At 35.9% G+C, this 26417-nt stretch overlaps 1 protein-coding gene across 2 annotated transcripts; it reads right to left on the bottom strand.

Annotated features, from left to right (window-relative positions):
- Positions 1 to 1367: 1367 nt before the first annotated feature.
- On the bottom strand, positions 1368 to 26290 carry abch1 (ATP-binding cassette, sub-family H, member 1). Of its 2 annotated transcripts, none has more exons than XM_051867231.1 (20): positions 25776 to 26290; positions 21416 to 21555; positions 19735 to 19894; positions 19476 to 19630; positions 17902 to 18009; positions 14898 to 14991; positions 13463 to 13537; positions 13175 to 13346; positions 12910 to 13006; positions 12453 to 12621; positions 12084 to 12184; positions 10663 to 10733; positions 10353 to 10402; positions 10210 to 10266; positions 9898 to 9968; positions 9636 to 9724; positions 8912 to 9015; positions 6425 to 6584; positions 5731 to 5835; positions 1368 to 3845 (listed from the first exon to the last, which is right to left on the bottom strand). In XM_051867231.1, the coding sequence occupies exons 1-20, from the start codon at positions 25830 to 25832 to the stop codon at positions 3739 to 3741; spliced, it is 2142 nt and encodes a 713-aa protein (XP_051723191.1). In that variant the 5' UTR covers positions 25833 to 26290; the 3' UTR covers positions 1368 to 3738. The 2 variants fall into 2 exon arrangements, with proteins under 2 accessions (XP_051723191.1, XP_051723192.1); XM_051867232.1 differs by lacking the exon at positions 25776 to 26290 and adding an exon at positions 24507 to 24712.
- Positions 26291 to 26417: the final 127 nt, after the last annotated feature.

Here is a 26417-nt window from a genome sequence, read left to right as displayed (position 1 = left end):
ATACTTTATTCAAGATCACCTACATTGAGCTTGTTGCAAAATGGCAGCTAAAAATTCTTAAAATCAAAAGAGAATGCAAATAAAATATCTGTACATTTAGTTCTATATATATATATATATATATATATATATTATACATAAAATAATGATGAGCTGCAGTAGATTCTCTCTCAGAAGTCATTTCATTTTTTTACCCTCCTAAATCCAAACCTGCCCTAACACAGAAGTGAGACACTGGCAAAGAATCTATTTATAGACTTTAATTTCACTGGGTGAGTTGCTGGTGATGTCATCTAGTCACTTAGACACTATACTTAGACACCAAACACTGTTTTACAACTGTTTTCTATGCCATTTACATTCTTGATATAGTTATTCGACCATTGTGGTTCCATGAAAAGTTTCTCACATAATGATAAAGTTGAGAGGGAAATTTATGTATTATGTTATTAAACCAGAATATTGAATATTTTGCCCAAAATTTACTGCAGTTTTTTTTATATTTTCTCAAACAGATAAGAACACTTTACTTGACGATAATTTCCAGAATAATCAATCTATTTTTAGCAGCTGACTTCCAGTAATGAGTCAGCTGTATTTCATGACTTTGAATGGGTGTGGTGTTTGATTTCCTGTAATGAGTGACGTCTGATATGGGAGAATGGGCTTTTTCTAGTTTCCGTGGTTCCTGACCGTGGAATAAGTCTACTCAATGGGAATTAGCAATTTTGTTTTCAAAACACGTTACACAATCTTCCATACCTGTTGCATAAAAGCTGAAAGCCCAGCGCTACGGACTAACATTACGTCAGCAGCATGGATGATTACCTGACGTAATCTGATCCTGACTTTGCTTGCCTCACCGGCCATATTCACATAAGTACATATCAGATACAATTAATACTAGAAGCCAGATGGAACCTGATTTCACCAAGTGCAACATATTCCTGGATCAACATCTTTTACCTCTAGTTTTAGGGATTAGTTATGGGTAGGGTTAGGTTTAGGTCTAGGAATATGGTTAGGACAAAATTTTTGGACAGTAATGTTGTTCCAGGAAAAAAATGCAACTCTGCAAAATCAGGATGTGCCATGATCCCACTGATGAATCATTTGACTGGTCCCACAGCTCATCAAAACAGGAAATGTGTTTACAGTAATACATAAACAATGGAAATCTGTGAGGAAAATATCTGCAATATTCTGGGAATAACTTTAAACTTATGAGATCTTGAGAAGCCTATGAAGCAGTGGAGATTTGAAATGTAAATATTGAAATATGATAATGGACTGGAAATGAAAGGGAAATGCAAGAGCTGAAAGCGTGAGTGGTGGAAATTATACAAATAACAGTCATTATACAAATATGAAGATCTCATTAAAAAGGTTTATTGTTGAAAAAAAAATCATTAATTCCATAAAGATCATTTTACACCAAGAGCATGTGAATGTGCACACATAAAAGGGCATTTTATGCAACAATTCAAGAGGTAGCAAATAATGGTCTTGTGTGTGTATAGAAGTGACACGATGACCTTTCAAAATGGCACAGAACTTAACAAACCTTTGCCAAACATTTGTCTCTAAGCCTCAACCGGAGCCAGACACAGAAAATCCAGAAGCAACAAAGCTCTAGTCCTAAAATCAACTGTCAGTCTACGTTCTATCAAAACATATGAAATTCCAGCCTTTACTGTGGGCGTTATTATTACTACAGTGAGGGAAAACAATGTTCCAACATTTTTAAATATTTGCACAAATTTTAAACAGTAGCATTTTCCTGTTTAATTGGCCATTTATGTAAAAAAAAAAAAAAAAAAAAATATACAAATTCAACTTGGTTTTTAACCATTCAAAATATAGTTATCTGATATGATGAGGAACCAAATTTAAACGTTGCTTTAAATAAACATTAACAATTTCTTTGCAAAGTCTTTCAGTTCAGTTAAGCAGATTCAGTCTATCTGTGGTTTAAAGACTTAAACAAAACCATAACCTGGAGCTGGTTAATGAAGGTAAAGGTATAAATCAAGTATCCTAAAGATGAACTTCAAGATTAAAATGTAAAGAGGAAAAAATATGAAAACATATAACAAATTGGTTGTCTTAGAATAGGGGTGTCCAAACTCGGTCCTGGAGGGCCCCTGTCCTGCAAAGTTTAGCTACAACTTTCCTCAACACACCTGACTGGAAGTTTCTAGTATGCCTAATTAGCTGTGTTTATTGGAGCTAAACTCTGCAGAACAGTGGCCCTCCAGGAGCAGGATTGGACACCTCTGAAGAACAGTGATACACACACACCTAATATTTATACCCCAAACCAATAATTTAAAATATTCTTTATTCATTCTCCTTGTCAAATATTGCACACTAAAATATTCATCAAACTATTCTCACCATTCCGAGTAACTCAGCATATGGCTTACATTGTAATGCAGCTTGTGTTGTTGTTCAAATATATTATGTACTAAAATACGAGACTAAACTTGTCTTTTCAGTTCAACTTGCAGGTTTAACTTTGGCCTGCTATGTGCTCAAATGTAAACATTGTCATTGTTCCTTCATTTTCTTTATGGCACTTGATAAATTAATACCCAGGCTGCTAATCTAAAAACATTTATCATTAATAAAAAACAAAACAATGAACAAGCAGCAGTTTGGAAAATCAAAAACACTACAATGCAAAGGGCGAATCGTGCCCAGAGAAGAATCCTCGCTAAGCAGTGTTCTTTCTGTTTAGGATGAGGGGGTATGAGGGTGGGCAACATTGTAGGCTTCACCAAAGAAATTTAGATGTCTGATTGTACCCAATCTAAGGTTTACTGGCAGAGAAAAGGCATATGGAGCATACACTAAGGGTGCGTCTCAATCAGCTCCCTAGGGCATTAATCAGTTTATCGTGTTCACAAATTCGGGCACTGGTAAGGACCCTGACTCGCTACAAATTTGGACATTGATGGCTCTATTTCAAGACATGGCAATGCTCTCGATGTACAACATCACTACTGACATTTATGAACAACAGCAGCACAGATATCTTTATGACATCAATTGTTATTTAAAAGTTTATAATTAATACTTTGATTTTTACATATCCCAGCAACATTTTAGCTGTAATTTATTATAAATGTTTCCGGTAAGGGAACATAGTGACACATCCCTGGTTTTCACTGAGCAATGTGGGACTTTTTGGGGAGCGAATGCTTCAGTCCACTGGAAGGATTTTGAGATTGAGACAGCGCTTAAAATGGCCGACTCCCTGATCAGTGCCTTGACTATTGAACTAGGGAGCTGACTAAGATGCACCCTAAGAAACTCAGGCATGCAGAACCTAGTCAGTGAATTCAGGATGCATTACATAATCCAGGGGGGAAAAAGAAGAGAGTATGGAAAGTTCCAACAGTAGGCTTCAACACTTTTCTTTCTTCTTTGATGGATGTTTAAAATAACTGAAGCCCATGTGAAACTCACGATGAGCGTTAAGCATCACATTGTCAGCAGAAGATGGCAGAAGATGGTAAACTTGACAGAAACTGGAATAGTTTGTTGAATTGTTCTCTTATCTGGTTGAGAAATGCCCTGAGTTTCACGCTGGTGGTCCTCGGGTCCTTTAGGGTGAATGGCGTATTAAAGGAGAGAGAGGCTCAGAGGGGCTCAGATTGGCAATTCAACGTGTCAATCATTTTTTGTCCGTGCCAGGACACCCAATCTGAAGCACCTTTCCTCAGGTAGAGCCTCTCATGTTCTCAGCTTGAGAATGATCGTTGCTAGCATAAGGAAGAATGTGTTCCAGCCCAGAGTGACCGCAAAGCCTCGCCAAACCATCATACGGGACAGACCCCAACCTGAATGCAAAATTAGAGAATCAGTACTCAGTAACAGGATCAGTAACAAGATCTGACAATAGATAACAAAAATAAAATGAATTCATGGAAATAATGTTTTTCTTTAATCTGTGGAAGCCTCATTTTGTGAATCTGTTCATTTAGATGAACCATCTGAATCAGATTTTCCAACACTACATATGAGAGAGGGGAACATTTAGGGCAGCTGCTGAGTGAACTAAACTAAAGTCTAGCTCTGCAGGACTGTTTTTTAAATTCATTTCAATTCAATTGAATTTAAAAAAATTAAATTGAAATGACAATAACTACTCTGTACGCTGTATTTTTATCCATTTTTATCCCAGAGCAGTGTTATTCTAGTATCATTCATATTCATGATATTTTTTATTAGCTGATTTTTTTATTTTCAGTTTTTGTTCAAATGTTTTAGTAATTTTGTGACATGTTTATTATTTTTTAAATATTAATGTTTAGATTTAATTTATTTTATTAAAGTTTTAGTGACATTTTCATTTTAGTTAGTTGTTTATATTTTGTAAGTTACATTTTTAATCTAATATTTATATTTTATTTAAGTTTTAGTGACTTTTTATTTCAGTTAGTTGTTTACATGTGGTAAGTTACATTTTTTAATCTAATATTCATATTTTATTTAAGCTTTATATCAATTAAATATATCAATTTTAATAGTTTCAGTTTTAGTTAACAATAACACCATTGTTCCCGACCGATGTTGATGTGTCATAATCATAAATCAAAGGGCTCAGGTAGATTAATGAAGGGGAAAGCCATGTTTGTGTACAGTCTGCAGAATTCCAGTCACATGACCTGTCTCAGCTCCGTACAGACAACCAGCTTCAATACGTTTGAACTTGAACTTCAACTGTGTGGCACCAAGACTTTCCCGTCTGTGAGCAATGCTGATAGGTAAACAGCAGGGAAGCTGTGTGTTTAATTTAGGAATGGAGGCAGACGCTCCTCCTGCTCTGTGAATAATTGAGATAGAAGAGTGTCAGGTGTCCTGAAGTCTACTGTAACTCAAGATGTTTGTATCAGAGGGAAAATGTTAGGTGAGTGGGACTTCATAGAAGATCGTTGTGTGTGTGTGTCAGCTGAACTCAGCACAGAAGAGACGTTAGACATCTGAGGTGTGCGGGTAGGAGAGTGGCTTTGAGGTTCGTGATACGATGCTAGAGACACGCTACAGACACGTTTCCATTAATGGTGAAAGGTGAGAAGACTCCACCTGTACCAAGCATACAACTCAACAACCACTACAACCATTACACACCATTCGTCATCTAGATGTTTGCATGTACACATTCTTTATACAGCCATCTATAAAGATGTCAAAAGTACCTGTATGTTGGTACCAAGACAATAGCCCAACAGAGTGACAATGTAAAAAGTGTCAATATATATTGACACTATATAGATATTTATTTAAAAAAAATTACAAATAATAGGTATATTAATAAATATAATTATTGGCAAAATAATTATAAATATATTTATAATACATTATTACAAATGAATAAATTATAAATAAATCATACATTTATTTATTTTTAATTCTATCAAATAAAGCATTAAAATATTTTACTTATAAAAATATTTATATTTATATTATAATACATCTATATAGTATATAATATTTTATATAATTATGTTATAAAATATATACTTATTTTATTAAACTAAAATAATGTAAAGTACATAATACTTAATAAATATTTTAAGTCTACATTGCATTATTTTAAATTAATTTTTATATTTACATGCCTAATGTTTAAATGCTGTAGTATCGAAACTGGCATTGAGGATTTCGGTGGTACTTGTCTGGACTACTGAAATTTTGCTATTGGTGCTATATTTTGCATCATACCTCTGTACATGATGCAGCGCAGGGCTTCAGATGCATAGGTCTGGGGCAGGACTAGACTCAAATAACGCAGAGGATACGGGATACACTCAACTGGCCAGATAACACCTACAGTAGGTAGACAGAGGAACAAAGAAAAGTCAAATGGAATTAATGTAAAACATTAATCTGTAACATATTCTATGTGTGCACATCTTTAGTAGTTGCTAGTGTGTCTGTGTAACTTCAGCAGATCATAAATGACAAAAATTAGTTGGTGTGTTAATGTGAGTTATAACCAATAAGCAGGGTAAAGAAGACCTCACTAAGGAAAACTTCCTTCAGTTTCTTTACATTAATCATCTTTTCTCATTTCCTTTCCATTTTTCTCTCATCCATAAATCATCATTCACTCTCGTTCCACTATAAATCCACAATTTTATTCACTGTGGAATAAAACTGTGGTTCACATCCATTAATTCTCTGGACACACCCAGATAGTATGGCCCTCAAACAGCTCTTATTATATTTTCTGGACTGCACCATTTTAAGGTAGAGGGAGAAATGATAGACAGTCTTAAAATAGAGGGCTGCATCAGAACTGGTGTGTGAGGTTTAAAGGTAAATTAAATATAAATATTACCAAGTAAAATAAGTCACAGGGTAACCTTATGCCATCAAATTAATTTTTTAACATCTGTGAGATCAGGCAATGTACCACTAATGATGAGGTTGGGGTAGAAGATTCCAAGAGCTGCTTGATTGGCTGACTGCTCGTCATCGATAGCAGAGGAGATGACTAGCCCGAAGGAGATTCCGGTCACTCCCTGCAGCACGATCAATGAGATCACCAAAGCCAGAGATCCTTCATTAGGGATCTGGAATAGACAGATATTGACATAAGAAAGATGATGATAATAATGATGAGCTGAATTCCTGTATTCCAGTGCACAGTGTGTGTATGGAATCCTCTCCACTTCCTGTGAAGTGATATTTCAATCCCAGTGCCCTTTGGGACGTACCCCTGATCTAAGGAGTTATATATACTATTTTAACATTATGTTGCAAAAACAATACATATGTGTAATATTTAACAATAGGTTGTTTTTAAAGAGTGATTCAAATTGATAGTGATCTGAACATACTGGCATGATACAATCCCAGAAATCTTAAGCGAGTGTGAAGAGTATTTTGTGTGAAGCTCTTAGCTCTTATTGGCTGATTTCACAGCACATGCTAGTCAGTGCATTGTCCTCACTGCTGCAGTTACACATCAGAAATAGAATCTCTAATCTACAGCTGGATCTGTTACCAAAGCAATCCCTTTGTTGCCGTGGTGGTCAAGCACAAATCACTAGATGCGAAGCAAGGAATTATTTATGAATAAATATATTCATATGACTCAGTCCCAGAGCTGTTTCTAAAATTTACAGAGCACAGAACAATTCTCAGATCCCAAATCCTCCTGACAACAGCCCTGCTCAGTCCTGATATGCTTGTGAACATTGACACGAGCAGATAGAAGTCTCCAAAACCTGTAAGGTCAACACATCTAGAAGGATTTAGCCATGTCAGTATACACACACCAGGAGCAAGGAGGCAAGGGAGGTAGTGCCTCCTCAAAAAATTGGATGAGAAAAAATGTGTAATAAAAAAAAGTGTATAAATCACTTTTTTTTTTTCTAAAGTAACACTGTCCAACAGTGATACCAGCAGGTAAAGTTTCAGCGGGAGTCCGCGTCTCTCTTGCCTCCCCCCTCAGCCTCAGCCCAGTTTTAACAGAACCCATAAAGCGTACAGTGGATTTGGTGGCGGGTAATTGAGAATGAATGAGGAAAGTCACGCGCTATGATTGGACATGATTGGTTTGTGCGATAAATCCTGCCTCTTGTTTTTGTGAGTGTTCCGCGTTCGCAAATCAGTCTGAATAAACAAAATGATGCTGTTAATGGGAAGACTAATTAAAAAGTCAGTAAACAACTCACCCACTTATATCACCGATTTATGTCACGTCAAAATCAAACTTGAAAAGGTCTGAAAACATGATGATAGTGAGCAACCTGCTTGGTGAAATTAAACATCTTTGCATTTGTGTTTATCAAGCTTGACGATCTGAAAATAAGCTGAATTGTTCTATTAAAAACTGAACATCAGTACACTAATAAAATATATAATTTTTTTTTAATTATTACGCCTTTAGTTGCTATTTTGGAATAAATGTAAAAATGCTTAAAAACACTTGATGAGATTTATACTTGGTTTTAATAAATAGAACCTCAATAACATTGTTAATGTAAAAAATACAAAATAGATTTTTTTTATTTTGATGGGGAAAAAAAAAACTAAGGACTTTACCTCCTCAATTCAGAACACCATTGCACACCACTGATACACGTGTACTACCATTCAAAAGTTTGGGGTCTATAAGATTTTTTTGTAATTAATACTTTTATTAAACAAGGATGCAATAAATTGATCAAAAGTGACAGTAACGACATTTCTACATTGTTCTAAAAACGATATCAAAATGCTGTTCTTTTGAACTTTCTATCCATCAAAGAATCCTGAAAGGAAAAATATATTCAACACTCTTTTCAAAACAGATAATAATAATAAATGTTTCTTGAGCACCAAATCAGCATATTAGAATGATTTCTGAAGGATCATGTGACACTGAAGACTGGAGTAATGATGCTGAAAATTCAGCTTTGCTATCACAGGAATAAATTACATTTTAAAATATATTAAAATACAAAACAGTTTTTTACAATTGTACTAATATTTCACAATATTACTGTTTTACTGTATTTCTGATTAAATAAATGCAGCCTTTTTGAGTATAAAAGACGTCTTCCAAAAACATTAAGTGTAGACTCGAAGGACGGCAAAGGCTGAGGGTGCCATTTGCGAAAGGAATGTTAATATGTATGTGTTAGTATTAGTGTTAATATGTATGTGTTAGTATTAAATATAACTATCCTTTCACTTATAAACAGAAATTAACAGCACACACACAGATTTAACACTATACACACACACACACACACACACACACACACATACACACTCACACACACACACACAGAAAGATCTTGAATCTTGAGACATACATATAAAGCATTAATGAGAGATTAACACGTAGCTGGCAAACACACACACATATATATATATATATATATATATATATACACACACACACACTCACTTTGAAAACCAGCAGGATGAAGATCAGCAGAAGGATTATCTGAACACTGATGACAAACAGCTGTGAGAAGAGGTGAGCCAGCATGGTCTCCAGAGAACTTACACCTTTAGAGAAATACACACAGAGAAACATATATACACATACATCCATAAAACATACTATAAAATGCTCACGAGTTGTGTTTACAATTAAAACTCCCTTTGCTGCTCATGCTTTTAGTTGCTGTGGGTGATCAGCTCCCCCTATTGGTAAATGTCTGAAACTGCTCATTCATTAACTCTTGATGAAAAGGAATTCAATAAAAATGAATTGTGCCGAGGGCAAAAACACACCAAATATTTTAGTGGTATTGGCACAATTTCTCATTCTGCAGGTTGGTTCTAAGTGTTGGGCTGTGGAGGAGGCAACAGACCACTTCTTAATTTTAATACATGAGGCATAGTGCTTATTTGTCTGGTTTGCGGGTGGTTAGTAAATAAGACACAGGTTTTTTTTTGCTGAAATACACAAAAGCAGAGCCGTCGCTAGAGGGGAGAAAGGTGATTGAGATGGGAGAAAGGTGATTCCGAAACACGATTTCAACCAAAGGGGGCACACAGCAACAACCTGCACTAGGGCCCCGGATACCCTAGCTACGGCCCTGCTCAAAAGTGCCACAATTGTTTAGTAAATTCATCCCTAACATGTCAAATGATGGCCAGCTGGTGGACGTGAGCTGTCTCACCTGCCACCCAGCACCTGTCCAGCAGCCCCTCCTTTCTCTCCAACACAAAGGACAGAGCGGTCAGCCCCACTGCCAGGTAAAATGTGATGCTGAAAAGAGAAAATAAAGTAGAGACAGGTGACATTGTAAAGAGGTCTATAATGCTGCAATAGCATTATCAGACACTGTAGAGTGGCTGTAAGTGTGTGTGTCTATTAATGGTGTGTGTGGAAACACGTGTGGAAATATTTGTATTTATGCATCCATATACATGTGTGTTTACCTCAAAACAGCTCCTGGCGTCACAAACGTAGTGAAATCTGTGTTCTCACTGCCATATATAGGTTTTTCAAACTATAACACCACATGAAACAAAAATAAGAAGGTCATTTTAAGAAAGAAAGAAAGAAAAAGAATAAAGAAAATTACAAAGACAAACATAAGAGATAAAAGAAAGGACAGAATGATTAAATGGGCACATATCGAGGAAAAAAAGAAAAAGGCATGATGGAAAGAAACATATAAGACATTACATGATTTGAAATATTAAAATTCTTAAATATTTAGATTAAGAACATCATCGCTCTGTACTCACTTTTATAGGGACAGCCACCATGTAAGACAAACTCCCCAGCTTTGTCTCAATAAAAGCCTTTTGAAAGAACAAGGAAAAGAGTTTATTGTGTTTGAATGATGGGGAAAAAAGCTTAAATGTACATTTTTACATTTCTTATTCACCTCAAAGGCCTCATGGAGTTTTTTCTGTAGCATTAGGGCAACCTGTCGGTCTGAAATATTGAAAATTAGCTTAATTTTCTTGCCCAACTCAAATTATGCTACTCATTTCATTTATAATAAAACAAAATAAAAACATTCCTAATGTTTGAATCCAACTGCATGTCCAAAGATGCATGCAAAATCAGTACAAATGAGTTCAACCGAGATGTAATTAATGGCATAAAGGACTCCCTCGTGTGGCAGAAATATGAGGTCATGTGAGTTCAAAAGCTGAATAATATTCATTGGACTAAAAATGAATAAAACTCACTGGTCAGGTCCAGCCAAACATGCACAGATCCTCCCTCAACCACATCTTTGGAGACTCTGGGCTGCAACATCCTGCACACACACACACACAAAAATAATAAGAAAAGCTTTAAACATCATTTTACAAATTTACCATTGAAAGCAGCTGTTATGTTTGTAACAAGGGCAAAGTTTGTGTGTGACATTTAAAGCGCTCCAGTTGGGACAGAGATGTGCAAAAAATGTCAGAGACCCAGATGGACAGACTGACTCAGAGAGACAAGACAGACCTGCTTTTCTCCCTTTAAAAACACTTTTATTCACTCCCGGTGCCTCTCCCAACACTCTTCTCATCAGTATTTCTACAACAGTCATTGTCATCTGACACGTCACCTTGTTTACATGACTGCTTGCGTTTTTTAGCCTGAAGGAAAAAAACTTCATAGAGGTGGTTGATGAGGTAATAACCCAGAGAGGCCTGATGTTTCATGTCAGGTTTCATGTTTCACAAGCAGTCATTTTGCCAATCATGTTGGTATGTACTTGAGTTTGTGTGTGTGTGAAGACATAGGGTTGGGGTGTGTGTGTGTGTGTGTGTGTGTGTGTGTGTGTGCATTGACGTAGTCAAGTGTTTGTGACTACTGAGACAGGTGTTTGTGTCAGATATTTGAGCGTGTGTGATTATTTGTTTTAAGTGAACCCTGGAGTTACCAGGAAGGATGGGTCTAAATTTGCATTTCAGAACATCTGTGACACCTTAAGAAGATCTCTAAGAAGATATCTGAAGTCCTCTAATAATGAAAGAGAGAGAGAGAGAGAGAGAGAGACTAGACCTACTTGCATTGTTGGGTAACACTAGTGTTTATTGATTAAAGTAAAAGTTATTTGTTTAGGTATGTTTCTCAGTGAAGTGATAGCGCTGATATTTATAAAAATCATACACATTTTCAGTAGCAAAGGTACTGGATTGATTAAGTTGTGGGGTAGTGTTAACAAATGCTACAGTGTTACAGTTTACATGTTTAATTTGTAAATTAAATTTGAATTGGTTATTTGCAATGAATTGGTCAACACAGTCAAATGGTCTGAATAGGTTTTTATAAACAAGATCAAATGACAGCTTACAAATGTTAATAATGATATTAAATTATGATGGAACTTCATTGTAGCAAGCGGTCTTTGTTATCTAACTTGTAGTGTAAGTACAAAGTTTAGCTTTCAGTTTAGCTTAGCTAATTTTTCTGTAGAGCAGTTGGTAGCTTAGCTAGTCTTTTTTAGCTTGTCTTAGCTTTGTCTTTAGCTTTGCATATTGACTTGAAGAATAAGCACCTTTCTCAAAGTGAGTTTTACAATCAGAATTGTAAAACAAAGGATGGTCACAGCATCAAAACAAAACACTTTCAGGTTTAACAATGCAAACTTCTGAAACTCACTGGAGCTCACCTTTTTGTTAGATAGCTGGTGAAATTCTCCCCAAACTCTATGACGCCCCAGTATTCCCCATTATGGATACCAGCAAAAGCTTTAGAATGAGACAAGTTCACCTGCCGAAAGAATACAGGAAAACCGCAACACTGAAAATAAAGGTAGTTTTTCTTATGACTATTTTTAAAGAGTTGTTACTCGTTAATTTGTTGAACTGAAATTGAGAAAAGAGGAAGTGAGAGAGTATGAGTCTGTATAATTTCTATTCTATTTTAATGTCGTGAATTCGTTAAATTTTTTTGTGACAAATGTAGTCCTATAATCACATACAATCTTGAAATTCTAAATATTTCTGTGTACATTTTGCAAAAGCAAATGTGTGCGTACTTGGTGGATACTTGTGTTGTCAAGGAAGGACAGCAACGTCCTACTGTAGGCACTGGGACTACTTTCATTATTGACCACAGCCACGTCAATTCCTTTGGGGTCTCCACCAATACACAGGCACATCAGACAGATCTGAATTACAGGCAAAAGAAACTGGAAACAGAGGGACCTGAGCATAAACCAGAACACACACAAATTATTGATTTGAGTTGAAATTCTTTGATTATCTGAAAAGTAATACAAGAAACCAGCACAGTATAAGAGATGGTTTGTGAGTGACAGCGGTCAGTTTAGCAGTCTTAATGCAAAAAAAAATTGTAACTAACCAACCAGAATCAGGTAATCCTGATAAGAAGGTGGTTATTCCATTTAAATTCAATTATTCATGCATTCATCCATTTATTCTGTTTGTTTCATTAAAAAAAACAAATAAATGTTTTGATTAGGATCTCATTACCCTGGCATTCTTCTCATTCGAACCATCGTCTTGATCATCAACGCTGCAATGTTGCGCCATTTTGGTATGAAGTGTCTGGCTCGCACTTTCCAGTCAGCTGCAGATACACAAGAACACTTCAAATGCAAGCATTAGCTTCGATGGTGATCAAAGTTTGCTATTCTAAATGCTTAACCAGTGACATTTATGTCTTTCTCCTTCAGTTTTAGTTTAGCTTTTGCATGCAGTATTTTAGGGCAAGTGAATTTCTACCTCTTTCTTGTACCTTTATATTTAGGTATGTCTTCTGGTGTGCTCTTTCTCAGTATGGGCTCTCTGCTTTCATCTCTCATACTGTCTGGAGATGGGCTGCTGTCCAGTAGATGGCCCTGCGGACTCTGTTTGGTGCCCATCTGATCAAAGTCCTCACAAAGTTGCAAGAACGCACTCTCTAAAGTCTAATACACACACACAGATGCATTTGATAAGTCTGAATCATACCAAAACAGTGAATGTACAGTACATGCATGTGAGATGTGTGTGTGTGTGTGTGTGTGCGCGCGCAAGTACTCACTGCTGCATTGTGTTGCTTCATAACAGTGTCTGGGGGACCTTCAGCTAACAATCGACCATTCCTCATCAAACCCACCTACAGAGAGAGAAACAGAGATTTTAATTGCTCTCAAGTTGCTCTTTCATAGCTTAGAAGACTTGATGAAATTATCAGTCATGTTTCATTCAAGTATAAACTCTGTCTCAGATGATTCACTTGTAAATTTCCTCAAGGACAAATCAAAACTGAAACAATTGACACAATTGCTGACTTAAAGCAGGGGCAGAAGTATAAATTAATGTGGACAGCATAGCTCAGATTATTTGTTCTTGTAAGAATTTGATGAGAAATATTTGAGTTCATACTATAGTGAGATCTCCAACTTAGCAAGCCTGAGCACAGTTTATGACACTGTCTCTTTTGAAATGCCAACGTCTAAGAAGCTGGAGACTAAAGCAAAAGTAAGACTAGAAGAAACAATTGAGATGTCATTTCCTAGAGGTAGAGAATGAAAGAGACAAGACGCTAAACAGAGAAAGGGGTGGGTCATGTTGTATAAGAAATAGTTCTCATATTTAGAAATTCACATCACTGTTCTGGGTCTGTGTTACTATAGGACAAGTGAATATGTGAGTGTACTGTAAATAAGCATGTTATAATTGTGTCTTTGGTGTCACGGTGTGAGTAATAAACGGCATGTAGCAACTGTCTGGTTGACGCAACACAGTCACGCACAATTATGAACTATTCTGAACACAACAAACGTCATGCCCTCAAGACAAACTGGTAAAACAACACTTTGAATAGAAATAAAATTAAACAGTAGAGTCAGGTGATTTAAATCTTAGCAGATTCTTCTAGAATGTGTTGTCTGATATCTACCAGTGCCTTTTTTGATGATATACACAGTATTGTCCCAAATTATTGCAAGAAATCAGTTTGTCAGTGGTCTCAATACCAGCAATATGAAATAGTCTAATCAAAACAATAACCAACATTTAGTGTAAATAAATATTTGCTAATTCAAACATAAAAGCTCACCTGTACATTTTTACCAAAGTTTTAATTAAGGTTATGTAATAAGCCACAGTACAAAGTACATTTGGCAAATGAGCCACGACTAAGGGATTATGGAAAGAAATCTGTACGAGTCATACTGAGTAGAGTAGTTAGTCAGTTTCACACACACACACACACACGCACGCACACGCACGCACACACACACAAACTCTCAGAATGGCTCAATTAATCCTGTACTTCTGTTTAATATATCCTTACAGTTAAACTAAAATGTTCTCACATAAAAAACTATTTAGCTTTAGTGAAATTGCTAAAATCGGTTTGTCAACACTAATAAACTGGAGTGGAGTGAGGTCTAAGAAGGTCAGTTTTAACTAAGACTGGGAGTGAATTCTGATACAGTTTTGTTATAGGTCAGTTCAGGATGGTATCTTACTGTATTGGCTTGTCTGGCCTCCTCAATGTAATGCGTTGTAATAATGACGGACACCTGTCCTCCTCTTACAATGTCCACCAGGTGCTGCCATATCCTGCAGAAGTGGAAAGTTTGTTGCATAAGTGTGGTGCTTTTTTTTTTTTTTTTTTAAATGGGACTTCCGTCTTTATGAGATTTATGAGGTTTGCATTTGGCAGATGCTTTTATCCAAAGCAACCTTTCATGCATACACTTTTTATCAGTACGCACATTTCTTAGGAATCAAACCTATGATAACACAAAGCTAACACGTGACGTGATCAGGAATTGACACAGGTGAAATTTGAACCCAAATTCCTTTGAGAGCAATATGCCAAAAACGTTTTTATGTGGTAAATTATGCAATGATTTAAACTACAGTTCAAAAGTTTGGGGTTAGTAAGGTTTAAAATATTATGTATGAAGAGTTCAGATGCAAAAGCCTCTAAGTGCTGTCTGAAATTTTCTTCTAAAATGAGCATTTTTATCAAGCTCGTATGTTTAGGTTCAGTAATTTCACTTTAATGGCAATTAATAGGTCCTTTTCATTGCCATTAAAGTGAAATAACTGAACATAAACATACAAGCTTGATAAAAATGCTCATTTTATAAGAAAATTTCAGATGGCACTTAGAGGCTTTTGCATCTGAACTCTTCATATATATATATATTCAGCAAGGCCACAATAAACTGGTCAAAATCACTTTTTCCAAAAAATATTAAGCAGTGCAACAGGTTGATAACACTGAAATAATAAGAAATGTTTCTAGAGCAGCAAATCAGTATATTAGAATGATTTCTGAAGGATCATGTGACACTGAAGAATGGAGTAATGATGCTGAAAATTCAGCTTTGCTATCATTTACACGTATGTGTTCTGTAGTTCCTGTTTCCTTTATTTTCATTTTCCCACCTCTAGTTTTGGCTAAACTGTTTTGTTAATTAGTTCCCCACACCTGTTCTGTTTCTACATTGATTACCCTGTTTGTATAAGCCCCGAGTTCTCCTTAGTTCGTTGTCCTGTATCGTTTATCTTGAACTGGTTGTGCTATTCTGTGTTTCCAAGTTATCTCCTGCGTGTTTCCTTGTTTGGATTTACAATTAAAGACTATTTTGTTTTCTACTCCATCATCGTGCGCTCATTACAGCCACCCGTTGCTGATAATCTCAGGAATAAATTACATTTAAAGATAATATTAAAACAGAAAAATATATTTTAAACTGTAATAATATTTCACAATATTACTGTTTTTACTCTATTCTTGATCAAATACAGCCTTGGTGAGCACTTCTTTCAAAAACATTTAAAAATCCTACAGACCCCTAAACTTTTCTCCCTGGGGTGAAAATCAAGATTTTTATGTTGTTTATACATCTATGTGGTGTTTTTTATATGCTTTAAAGGATTAGTCCACTTTCTGTTGATATGAAAAATCATGTAGATTTAGCAATATAACAGGCGTATGATGTATATTACGATGCTATGATGAACTATATGCCTTTCTCCACTGATACTCTGAGTTGTTCAAAGCGTTTCTAAGGATACTGATTTTTAGAAGGCAGCTGTCTGACTCTGATATGGCAAACGGTAACTTGGTTTGTTTAACATTAGCAACATATTATTAGCTGTTTGATAACAGTCAAGCAAAAGGCTAAGCATATTATTACCATTACTGTCTGACGTTGTAAAAAGCGACACCATTGTGCAGCGTTTACCTCAGTAAGTTGACGAGTGGCTAAACAACGCATTTTATATTATCTAATATGCACACAAGATACTGTGTATGTGCATCAAATAAATGCAGCCTTGGTGAGCATAAGAGACTTCTTTCAAAAACATTTTAAAAAATGGTAGTGTAAATTACAGCTCTCAGCATAGTACACAATGCATAGGTTAGTATCTCACAAAGCAAAGCTCCCCAAAATTGTTGTAGGCTTAGACAGGCTTGGCCCATAGTCTGTTGTGTAAGAGGATTTCAGAAGGGTTCAACAGAGTCCCACCGAAGCCTATGTGAACTCAGCATAAAAATGAAACAATTTATCTTCAAAACTAAATATAAATATATAGAAATTCTAATAAATCATGTTTCACTGGGTGCCAGCTTTTTTAATCAATAAAACATTCTGAAGTAATAAAGCCACTGATATCACATTCAGGGGTCTGTGGTTGAATATAATTAATGAAAACTACTAAAAACATTTAACACCTGCATCTATGTTCTGCTCAGTATTTGCTGTGTCATATTAACCATGCAAGTTTGTGACACAGTGACCCTCTTTTTACCCATACAGCTACTGTTCTTTACTTCCTTTTGTTCATGAATTACTCAAACTGAAGAATAAATGGGGATTGTCTGAAAACTTGCAGCAGAAAGCTGCTTTTCTTGAAAAGTTTATAATGAGTTATAATGGGTTGAAATCTTGAGCCTACACATTGCAGGATAATCCTAGGCATGCCACAAACTCAGAATGCACTCGCATGGAAAGATCAAACAAAAGTATGCAAAAGAGTTGACTGGGATTTGTTTGCCATTAAGCATTGTGAAAGGTCTTCATACTACAAATGCACTGAGGCAAGCCTTGAAAAGGCTTCTTGAATAATTATAATATTTAAAATGAACAACTGGAAAAATTAATGAATGAACTTCAAGGTCTAGGTTTCATTCTACAGTGGAACAACAGATAATGGGAAAGCCTTTAATTTAAGAGGAATGCCAAGAGGAATGGCACAGCTATACATGCAAGCTAAAATGTTATGATGAAATGTCTGAGAGAGAGAGAGAGCGAAAGAAAGGAGTGGTACAGAGTAACAATGTCATGTTTTTAGAATGCAGTACAAGGTTCAACCACAAACACACACACGGAAGAGACAGACTGGTAGTGCTAGTAGTTGAACGAGTGCATTGGAGACTTAGTTAAGGTGATGGGATGAGGTTATGGAGGATAAAAATGGATGAATACTCAGATTGAGGTATGTAGTGCATACTTGGAGCGCAGAACAGGGTCCACTCCCACAGTGGGCTCATCCAGGATCAGAAGTTGTGGGTTCTGAAGCAAAGCAGCTCCGAGAGAAACACGCCGGCGCTGGCCTCCACTGAACAAAGTGCATAAAAATGTATGTAAGTGAACAGTTATGAACTGTCATCAAAAAAAATCCTAAAATAATTTATTTGTAAAACAACATTGCAGACACCTGTATTTGTTTTTCTATGAGCTCTACTTTATAGTAAACATTAAAATAAATTAATAAAAGAAATTGCATAAGTGAGTGCAAAAACACGCACAAATACATAAAGAAGAAATTGTATTAAAAAATACAAAGTACAAACAAAGAACAGGTTGCATTAAAATATAAGCAATAACATAAACTATAAAATGTAAAGTTATAAAGTGTTCTGTTCTCATGAATTGATTGACGCTTCCTAGTTTTCTTTGGACCTTATTTAGCGAGTAGTGGACTCTGAATGGTGTTCGCTCTGAATGCAAAGCCAATATCTGGCACAGGAAATGCTTTTTATTGCTAACACAGCCAACTATTACACTAAAAGGCTATAAATGAAAATTAATTAATCAAATGATGATTAGCAAATCAAGAGGCATCACAAGACCTACCAGAGCTCCACCTTAACTAACCGGACCTGTCAAGGAGAAACTGATTTTAACAGACTAATATGATTTCTAAGACCTTCAGGGCCATTGTCTTGCTTTTCAGATGGATGAGCCCTGCCTAGAGCCAGCTCATTGCTATGAAAACAAAACCAGACAGACTTCATCCAGAGGACAACAGGACACTTGCTGCCTTTTTGCATCGAACTAAACACCTCATGCTGCATATTCCTCTGCCTTAGTGAAAGACAATCTCCTCTGTGTAGACAGAAACTTTGCTTCATTTTAAAATAATGCTAATAATTAAAATAATAAACCAGTGGACACACAACAGTCACAAACATCACTGGGCAATTAATTAATCTTTTTCTTGCCAACAGCTGTGTCAGATATCTACAAACACTCATTAAGCAAGTGTACTGTACTTCATGATCAACATCTTTTACATTCATTCAGCTGTAATTGTCCATTTAAAACCAACTGTAGTCACATGACCATTTGACCCTTATAAGACTCCTATAGAGGAAGCGTGAGAACTTTCAGAAGAGAACGGGCAGATAAATGGATGCAGGATTTTCCAAATGTTTTGAATACATGATGTCATTTGGCAAGCTCTAATGAGAACGTTGCTGTCAGGAGAGTCAACAAAGAAAACTGGGTCACACATGATGCCTCGTTTTATCCTCCTTGCTCTCTCAGAATTCTGTAATTGTTTACTCAGTCTCATTACGTTTCAAATCCATTCAATCCAAAGCCAAAAATATCATTTTCTTTTTTCTGTGAAATTTACCAAACGTGAATTTCAGTCTGTTACTCATGCAAAGCTATTGAAACACTTCAGAATACTCACACGGGTTTGGAACGACAATTTTCATTTTTAGGTTAACTATCCCTTTGATAAAAGTAAAAAAAAAAATCATTGCAACGATAGCTGAATTGCAAAAGTTATTCTACCTGAGATTTCTCACAAGGCTGTTTTTCTGTGGCAGGTCTAGGAAGTCGATGAGGAAATTAATCCTGGCTTCTGTTTCTTTAGATGAAAGGCCGTGAATTCGACCGTAAAACCATAGTGTGTTGCTGATAGTGAACTCATTGTACAGAGCAATGTCCTGAAGAATAAAAAAACAGAGAGAGAAAAATATATGAGACTCAAGAGGATTCACGTCATACACTAGGTTTTGCGGGTACACACCAGTCTCTCCTCATCTCTCACCTGTGGCATGTATCCCACCATCCTTCCTGGGACTTCATGTCCTGGGAAAGCTGGTGGTTTCCCCAGCACTGTGATATGACCATGAGAGATCTTCAGAGTTCCCACAATGCATTTCAACAGCGTAGTCTTCCCACAGCCACTTGGTCCCAGCAGCCCATAACTAAAGACAGGGAAAAAAAACATATCCAAAGATCCAGTCAATCCTCCACAGAACATCAAGTATGATAAGTAATTTAAATCCTATAGGTGCCACTGAGTAGGTCAAAATATATTATACCAGCGGAAATCAGTATTATTTTAAAGAAAAGACATATAAAATGTTACAAAAGTTTTCTATTTCAAATAAATGCTGTTCTTTTGAACATTCTATTCAATAAAGAATCCTGCAAAAAAAATATATATATATTACGGCTACCACAAAAATACTATGCAGCACAGCTGTTTTCAACATTGATAATAATAAGAAATGTTTCTTGAGCACCAAATCAGCATATTAGAATGATTATTAGAGTCATGTGACACGAAGAATGGAGTAAAAATGGCTGTTAAAATTCAGCTTTGCCATCATAGAAATAAATTACATTTTAAAATGTACTGAAATAGAAAACAGTTATTTTAAATGCAATAACTGTAGGTACTGTAATAATAATTACTGTAATAATATTTCACAATATTACTGTTTCACTGTATGTTTGTCCAAAGAAATGCAGCCTTGGTAAGCATAACGCCGGTTTCAAGAGACTACTTTTTCAAAAACATAAAAGATTTTACAGGCTCCAATCTTTCGACATTTGAAATAAAGTTATAAACAAGCAGCTAAAATACAGACTCATTTACTCAAAAGACATGTGGGTGATTCAGATGTCTGTGAGGGGATTTAGGAAGTGAGAAATGCTAAAATAAGACAGAAATCAAGCAGAGAGCAGCAAAAGGCCTACTAGATGCTTTTCAATATACTCCACCATTAAAACAAGACTAGAGTTATGCAATTAAAAGTGGCTCAAAACTTTTTTTCTTTTTCTAAAATCCTCATTCAAAGGATTTTTTTTTTTTTTGCCAGTCCAGTCACAATGTTGTAAATGGAATTTCGAAAAGATGCAGGTTTACAGTTTTACTCTGAATTACAACCATATTACAACAAGCAAATTACAAACATAATTTGCTTCTGAAGCTTCTGTCACTAAAACAAATTCCTTGTATGCGTAAACATACCTGGTAATAAAGCTCTTTCTGATTCTGATTCTCTGACAGCTACAGCTATCAGAGAATCAGCTACATATATCTGTCATTGCAACTAAATATTTTAGAACAAGGAAACAAAGACACTTGTGAAATATTTTAAAACAACGCTCTGATAAGACTTATAAGCACTGTGGTAGATCATAACCAGATGATAAGAGGACAGATAAGTCAGACTAAGTCAGATAAGGTGATGTAAGATCACTGAGTTTTGATATATATATAGCAAACAAAAAATTGGAGCCCCTCAGCATGGAGCATTTTAGAGTTTAGTTGTGCTACTATTGCAGAATGGGGGATGAGGTGGGGGAGACATATGAATGCATGCAAGTGACATGTCACATGAATATCATGTCAGCATTTGGGCATGTTTTCATGCTTAAAGTGAACATGCAAGATTGGTTTTCTAAACACATTTCGAAAGAGAAAATGCTGGACTCACATTTGGCCTTGAGGTACACTCAGGTTGAGACTGTTGAGGACTTTAAATTTCCCATATGAGCGACACACATCATGACAGTGGATTGCAGCGCTGCAACTCCCTGTCTCCAAGTCAGTCTTCATAGTCCTGCTCTCCAATCTCTACATATAAAGACAGCGAAATCAGCTCAAAATATATATTTTGACAAAACATGTAGTCAAAACAGCTCTATAAAAATTTTAAAGAAGCAAAAATTAAGCAGGAGATATTCACATCTGCTACAAATACGTCAACCAAAAGTGTAAAATGAATCAAATAGCATTGTTGTGTTGTCTATAACAGTGGTTCTCAACTAGATAGACAAGATGATTCCAAATTATTATGTGTGACATATCAGTAGAATTTTAGTACAATAAACATTCAGATTTTAGTTTTTCAAAGAAATTGTTTGTTTTCTTTCTCATATCTTTTTCAATAACTGTAACAAACTCAGATAGATTTGTTAAATAGTTTGCCATGTCTTCTTAGGTAAATGGAAAGACTACTTAAAGTGGTTGTTCCACATTATTAAGCAAGTCACAATTCTCATGTAATATGAGGGAGGAAGAAAGATCTTTCTGAAGATGAAAGCATGAAATGACGTCAAAATGTCAGCATAAAAAAGGCATAAAAAGAACTAATATTTTTCAAAAACTGAATAGAGATTGCTGAACTGTCAAAAGATTTGTGAGTGATTTATAGCACAGAAGAACCCAGTCAAATAAAGGCTTATTAAGCGAAGTTTCTGTCAAACAAATGAACTGCATTAAAAGGGCAGCTATTAAAAAGCCACTGTTGAGCAGCAAACAGGTATTTGAAGCTGCTGGTATCTCTGGAGTCCTAAAATCCTCTCCATGCAGGCTGGCGGTTAATAAAGTTGCATTTCAGCCACCTCTAACCAAAGCTCACAAAGAGAAATGTTTTGTTTTTTGTACTTTTTATACTAAAATTCTCCTAATATTTCATTGGCATAATAATTTGGAAATGTAATTAATTAGCATTTAAAAAGTATAATAAATTTGCTTAAAAACCAAGCAAATTTATTTCACAAAAATGGTTGACACACACACACACACACACACACACACACACACACACAAGTAGGTAGGCAAATTTTTTATAAACAATTTTTGTATACTGGTTGAAACTCTCTTCACATCCTGATAGCAATCAATAATAGAAGTGGTCTAAATATAAAAAAAAAAAAATGCAAATGCATCTTCAGTGGAAGTCCCAGGACCAAAAAAATTCACCCAATAATTGCAATAATTGCTTGTGTGTTTTTGTACTTTTTATACTAAAATTCTCCTAATATTTCACTGGCATAATAATTTGGAACATAATATATATAATTAATTAGCATTTAAAAAATATAATAAATTTGCTTAAAAACCAAGCAAATTTATTTCACAAAAATGGTTGACACACACACACACACAAGTAGGCAAATTTTTTATAAACCATTTTTGTATACTGGTTGAAACTCTCTTCACATCCTGATAGCAATCAATAACAGAAGTGGTCTAAATATAAAAAAAATGCAAATTTATCTTCAGCGGAAGTCCTAGGACCAAAAAAATTCACCCAGTAATTGCATTCGTTCCGCATGCTTGAAGTTTCTTTAATTTGCGCTTTATTTATAATGAAGTGATATACAGTGCGCGCCTTCACATTTGTGCATGCAACTGAAAAGTGCGCACATGCAAAAGGAAAGTTCGTTTTTCTGCGGCGAGGGACTCTTTATTTCTTAACAAGTTACGAAAATAACGTTAGAATAATGACATCTCACCTGACCACAGACAAGCCTACTGAATCAGGACAACGCATTTTTCTCAGGGACTCAGTTTACTTAAAGGCACAGTATGTAAATTTCGCCACTAGAGGTCGCTTATTCAAAACAATAACAAACTCAGGACTCAGGTAGAAATCTTGTTCATGGATAAGCTAATGTATTAAAGTTTTATTGTTATTGTGATATGAAGCAGGGCGCGGTCAAGAGCCTGAGACATTTTACGTTGCTGCTAGTCGGCTGCTAGCGCCGCTCCTTTTGTTTTGTTGTTTACTTTACGATTAAAGTTACATTTAACATCTGGCTCCTTCTTCGCGACCCACTCAAAACGATCTTGCGACTCACTTTTTGCATGACTTATTGTAAACACAAAACAAAATATGATGCCTCATTTCTGATCCTTATATTGGTTTCTTGGCAACAGCTCTGATTCTGTAGTATGCCTTTTCCCGGTGGAGCAAACTGGGTCATCAACACTGTAATCTGTAATCTCTCCAGCTCCTGATTCTTTTAACAGAATCACTCGCTCAATCTCTGCACACTTAATCCCAAATTTTTCATCACAAAACAAAAGCATACTATCAAGATTTCTAATCTTTGCATTAAGCCTGTCCTAAAGAAAAGTAGACTGGTGAATTAGATTTGAGCACATTAGTGTTTCAATCAATAATGTTAACTGGTGTTTTATCATAATGTTATTAAAAAATTAATTAAGATTTAAAAATGTATATATTTGTGGGCTTTAATTCAAAAATGATTTGATAGTGTAACTGTCTGAGAACTGTAAACAGGAAAAATCTCATTAAAAGGCTGAGACATCAGTTTGACAAGACCAAGATGGAGAAAACTTTGAAAATAAGCTATGTACACTTAACTGCTCTCAGTGTTTTTGAGGTCATGGTGTGAAAAGAAAACTGTCTATACACGAACCGCTCGAATGGAGACAACTTGGAAGTCAGCTGACAATTTAGTTACAACACAGCAGTTTTGAGTAGCTGAACTGGTTTAGTATTCAATATCTTCATTGTTTCTGAGGAAGCGCCTCCCTGTCACAGCACCTGGAGCTTCACGAGCTGTTCGAGTCCTTCAGACAAAACTCTCCAACAACTTGCCTTTTTACATGCAGCCATCGGTGATATAAAATTTTATTTCTTCTTTATAATAAAATTAAAGACAAATGACAAATTACTAAACATTAATTACCATACGATGAAATAAGTTTTTATGAACGTTCAAATGACTGTCTATACATTATGCACAGCCATTTAAACGGTTAAAACCTACCTACAAAAAACGTAGAAAGAAAAAGAGATTTTCTTTACAATCCTTGAAGAAAAATCACGTCGATTAAATGAACAGTCCAGCTGTCCGATCGGGAAACGGTCTTTTCTGCTGCAGCTTTATTTCATGACAGGTGCAGCGATGAGCAGCGTTTGTAAACGCGGCCGCAGGCTGACAGTTGCTGCTCCTCGTGATTTTTGTCTCCTCCACAAGTTAACCGACAAGCCCCGCCTCCTGAGCTGCGTGCCTCGTCCTAACTAAGCCAATCCGCTTCTGAGAAGCTTCATAAAAGCAGTCTCTGATTGGACAGTTCAGAAGTCGTTCAAATAGCCATCGCAGTGGTACAGCAAAGGGCAGGAGTTGTCGGAATACCGTATTTCTACTGCCTTATGCAACAAACACCTCAAAGAATTAAATTAAATAGTGATAATAACTTACAATTACAACTGAGGGTTTAAGGATTTGTTTTGTTTTTAAATTTACGCGTTATGTTGCTGCTTCTTAGTGATGGAGAGTCTGACTCAGTCACGCGAATCGGTTCTTTTGAACTGTTCATTTTAAATAACTGGTTCAAAACCACGATTCAGAAATTATTTTACGTCCTGACACAATAACGCCATCGCGTGGCATATTTACACGCGTAAAAACGTCATATTAAGGTCATGATATATAGAGGCACAAAAAGCTATTTATTACAATTTATGTGTACGGCTGTTCGATTCAGTTTCATGTGTCCCAGTTCAATCTGTTGCAACCATGATGTAGCGCATAAAACAAAGTAATTTAGAACCTAAATATAATTCGCATTTACAATAAAAAATATATAATTTAATTTACATTTGCACGTTTGGATAAAATGCTGTAACTATGTTCATATCTGCGTTGACACGCTGTCAATTTTACTATAATTTCACCGTCTTTTTGGTTGAACTGTTTCAACAGATTCAATTAAAAGATCCGATTCAAAAGATCGATTCGCTCAGACATCTGTAACATTCCGCTTCTGCGTCATGGGGAGACACTGCAGTAGCAGACCAATCCTTCTTCTGCGCTCCACAGTACACACACACACATATATATATAAACCTAACAAAAACGAATGAACGCCTGTCGAAAATCAGTTTATGACTGCTCTAGGATTCACGTCTCGAAAAGAGACCATCATCAGTTAATCACGTACATTACATCGTCTGCAAATTGACAGGTGTTGTATTATGTGCAGGCTTAGTGTAAAATGTAAGCATAAAAATGTAGAAAAACATAATAACTCACTCTTTGCTCCATCTCTGTGCTGTCGTTGAGCGTTACCTCGGTTCCATTACCAGACATGATCGCCGGACCGGGGATCGAGATGCGGCCGCTGAGGAGCAGCGCTCGGTTCAGTGCGCGCAGATGAACGGGTTAACTCATTCTGCTCCAGATCAGAGTTTAACTGCAATCCATAAACGCTTATGGGTCATGTTTAAATAGCATTCAGAATACAAAAAAAACATTCTAATCACCTGTGCATCTTTTCTCCAGTAGAGAGTCTCTCATTCTGACAGCTGCAATTAGTGTATCTGTGCAACAATCTAGGTCGTTTCCCTATGGGAGAGAAATCACTCTGGAGTAGAAACGTTTGTTATTTGCATGAAACATGGAGACACATGAAAAATGTCAAAGCGTAGAAAAAGCAAATATGGGAGAGAGAGTGAGAGAACAAGATGTTTAACATATATTTAAAAATATTAAGAAATAAACTGATATAGTAGCACTAATGTGTACAAAGAGGAGAAAAGTACAGAAAATGCATACATCTATATATTTGGAAACAGCAACTCCCCCCTGATACACAAATCACAAGAGAAGCTAGACGTGTCATATTGGCTAGCAAAGAACACAAACAGTATCTGAGCAAATCTTATACGCTGAAAC

The sequence above is a fragment of the Ctenopharyngodon idella genome, chromosome 17 (genome assembly GCF_019924925.1).
Source record: "Ctenopharyngodon idella isolate HZGC_01 chromosome 17, HZGC01, whole genome shotgun sequence".
Taxonomy (NCBI): Eukaryota; Metazoa; Chordata; class Actinopteri; order Cypriniformes; family Xenocyprididae; genus Ctenopharyngodon; species Ctenopharyngodon idella.
Note: the sequence above shows the minus strand (reverse complement) of the source record. Positions and strands in the feature narration are given on the sequence as shown.

What these genes read in the sequence shown, in the direction of transcription:
- abch1 (XM_051867231.1), bottom strand. Translation starts at nt 25,832, where the DNA reads ATGTCTGGTAATGGAACCGAGGTAACGCTCAACGACAGCACAGAGATG. An exon ending in ACAACACAAGTATCCACCAA is followed by an intron (nt 12,185 to 12,452) that starts GTACGCACACAT and finishes TTCTTTCGGCAG; the next exon opens with GTGAACTTGTCTCATTCTAA. An exon ending in TCATCCTGCTGGTTTTCAAA is followed by an intron (nt 6,585 to 8,911) that starts GTGAGTGTGTGT and finishes TGTCTATTCCAG; the next exon opens with ATCCCTAATGAAGGATCTCT.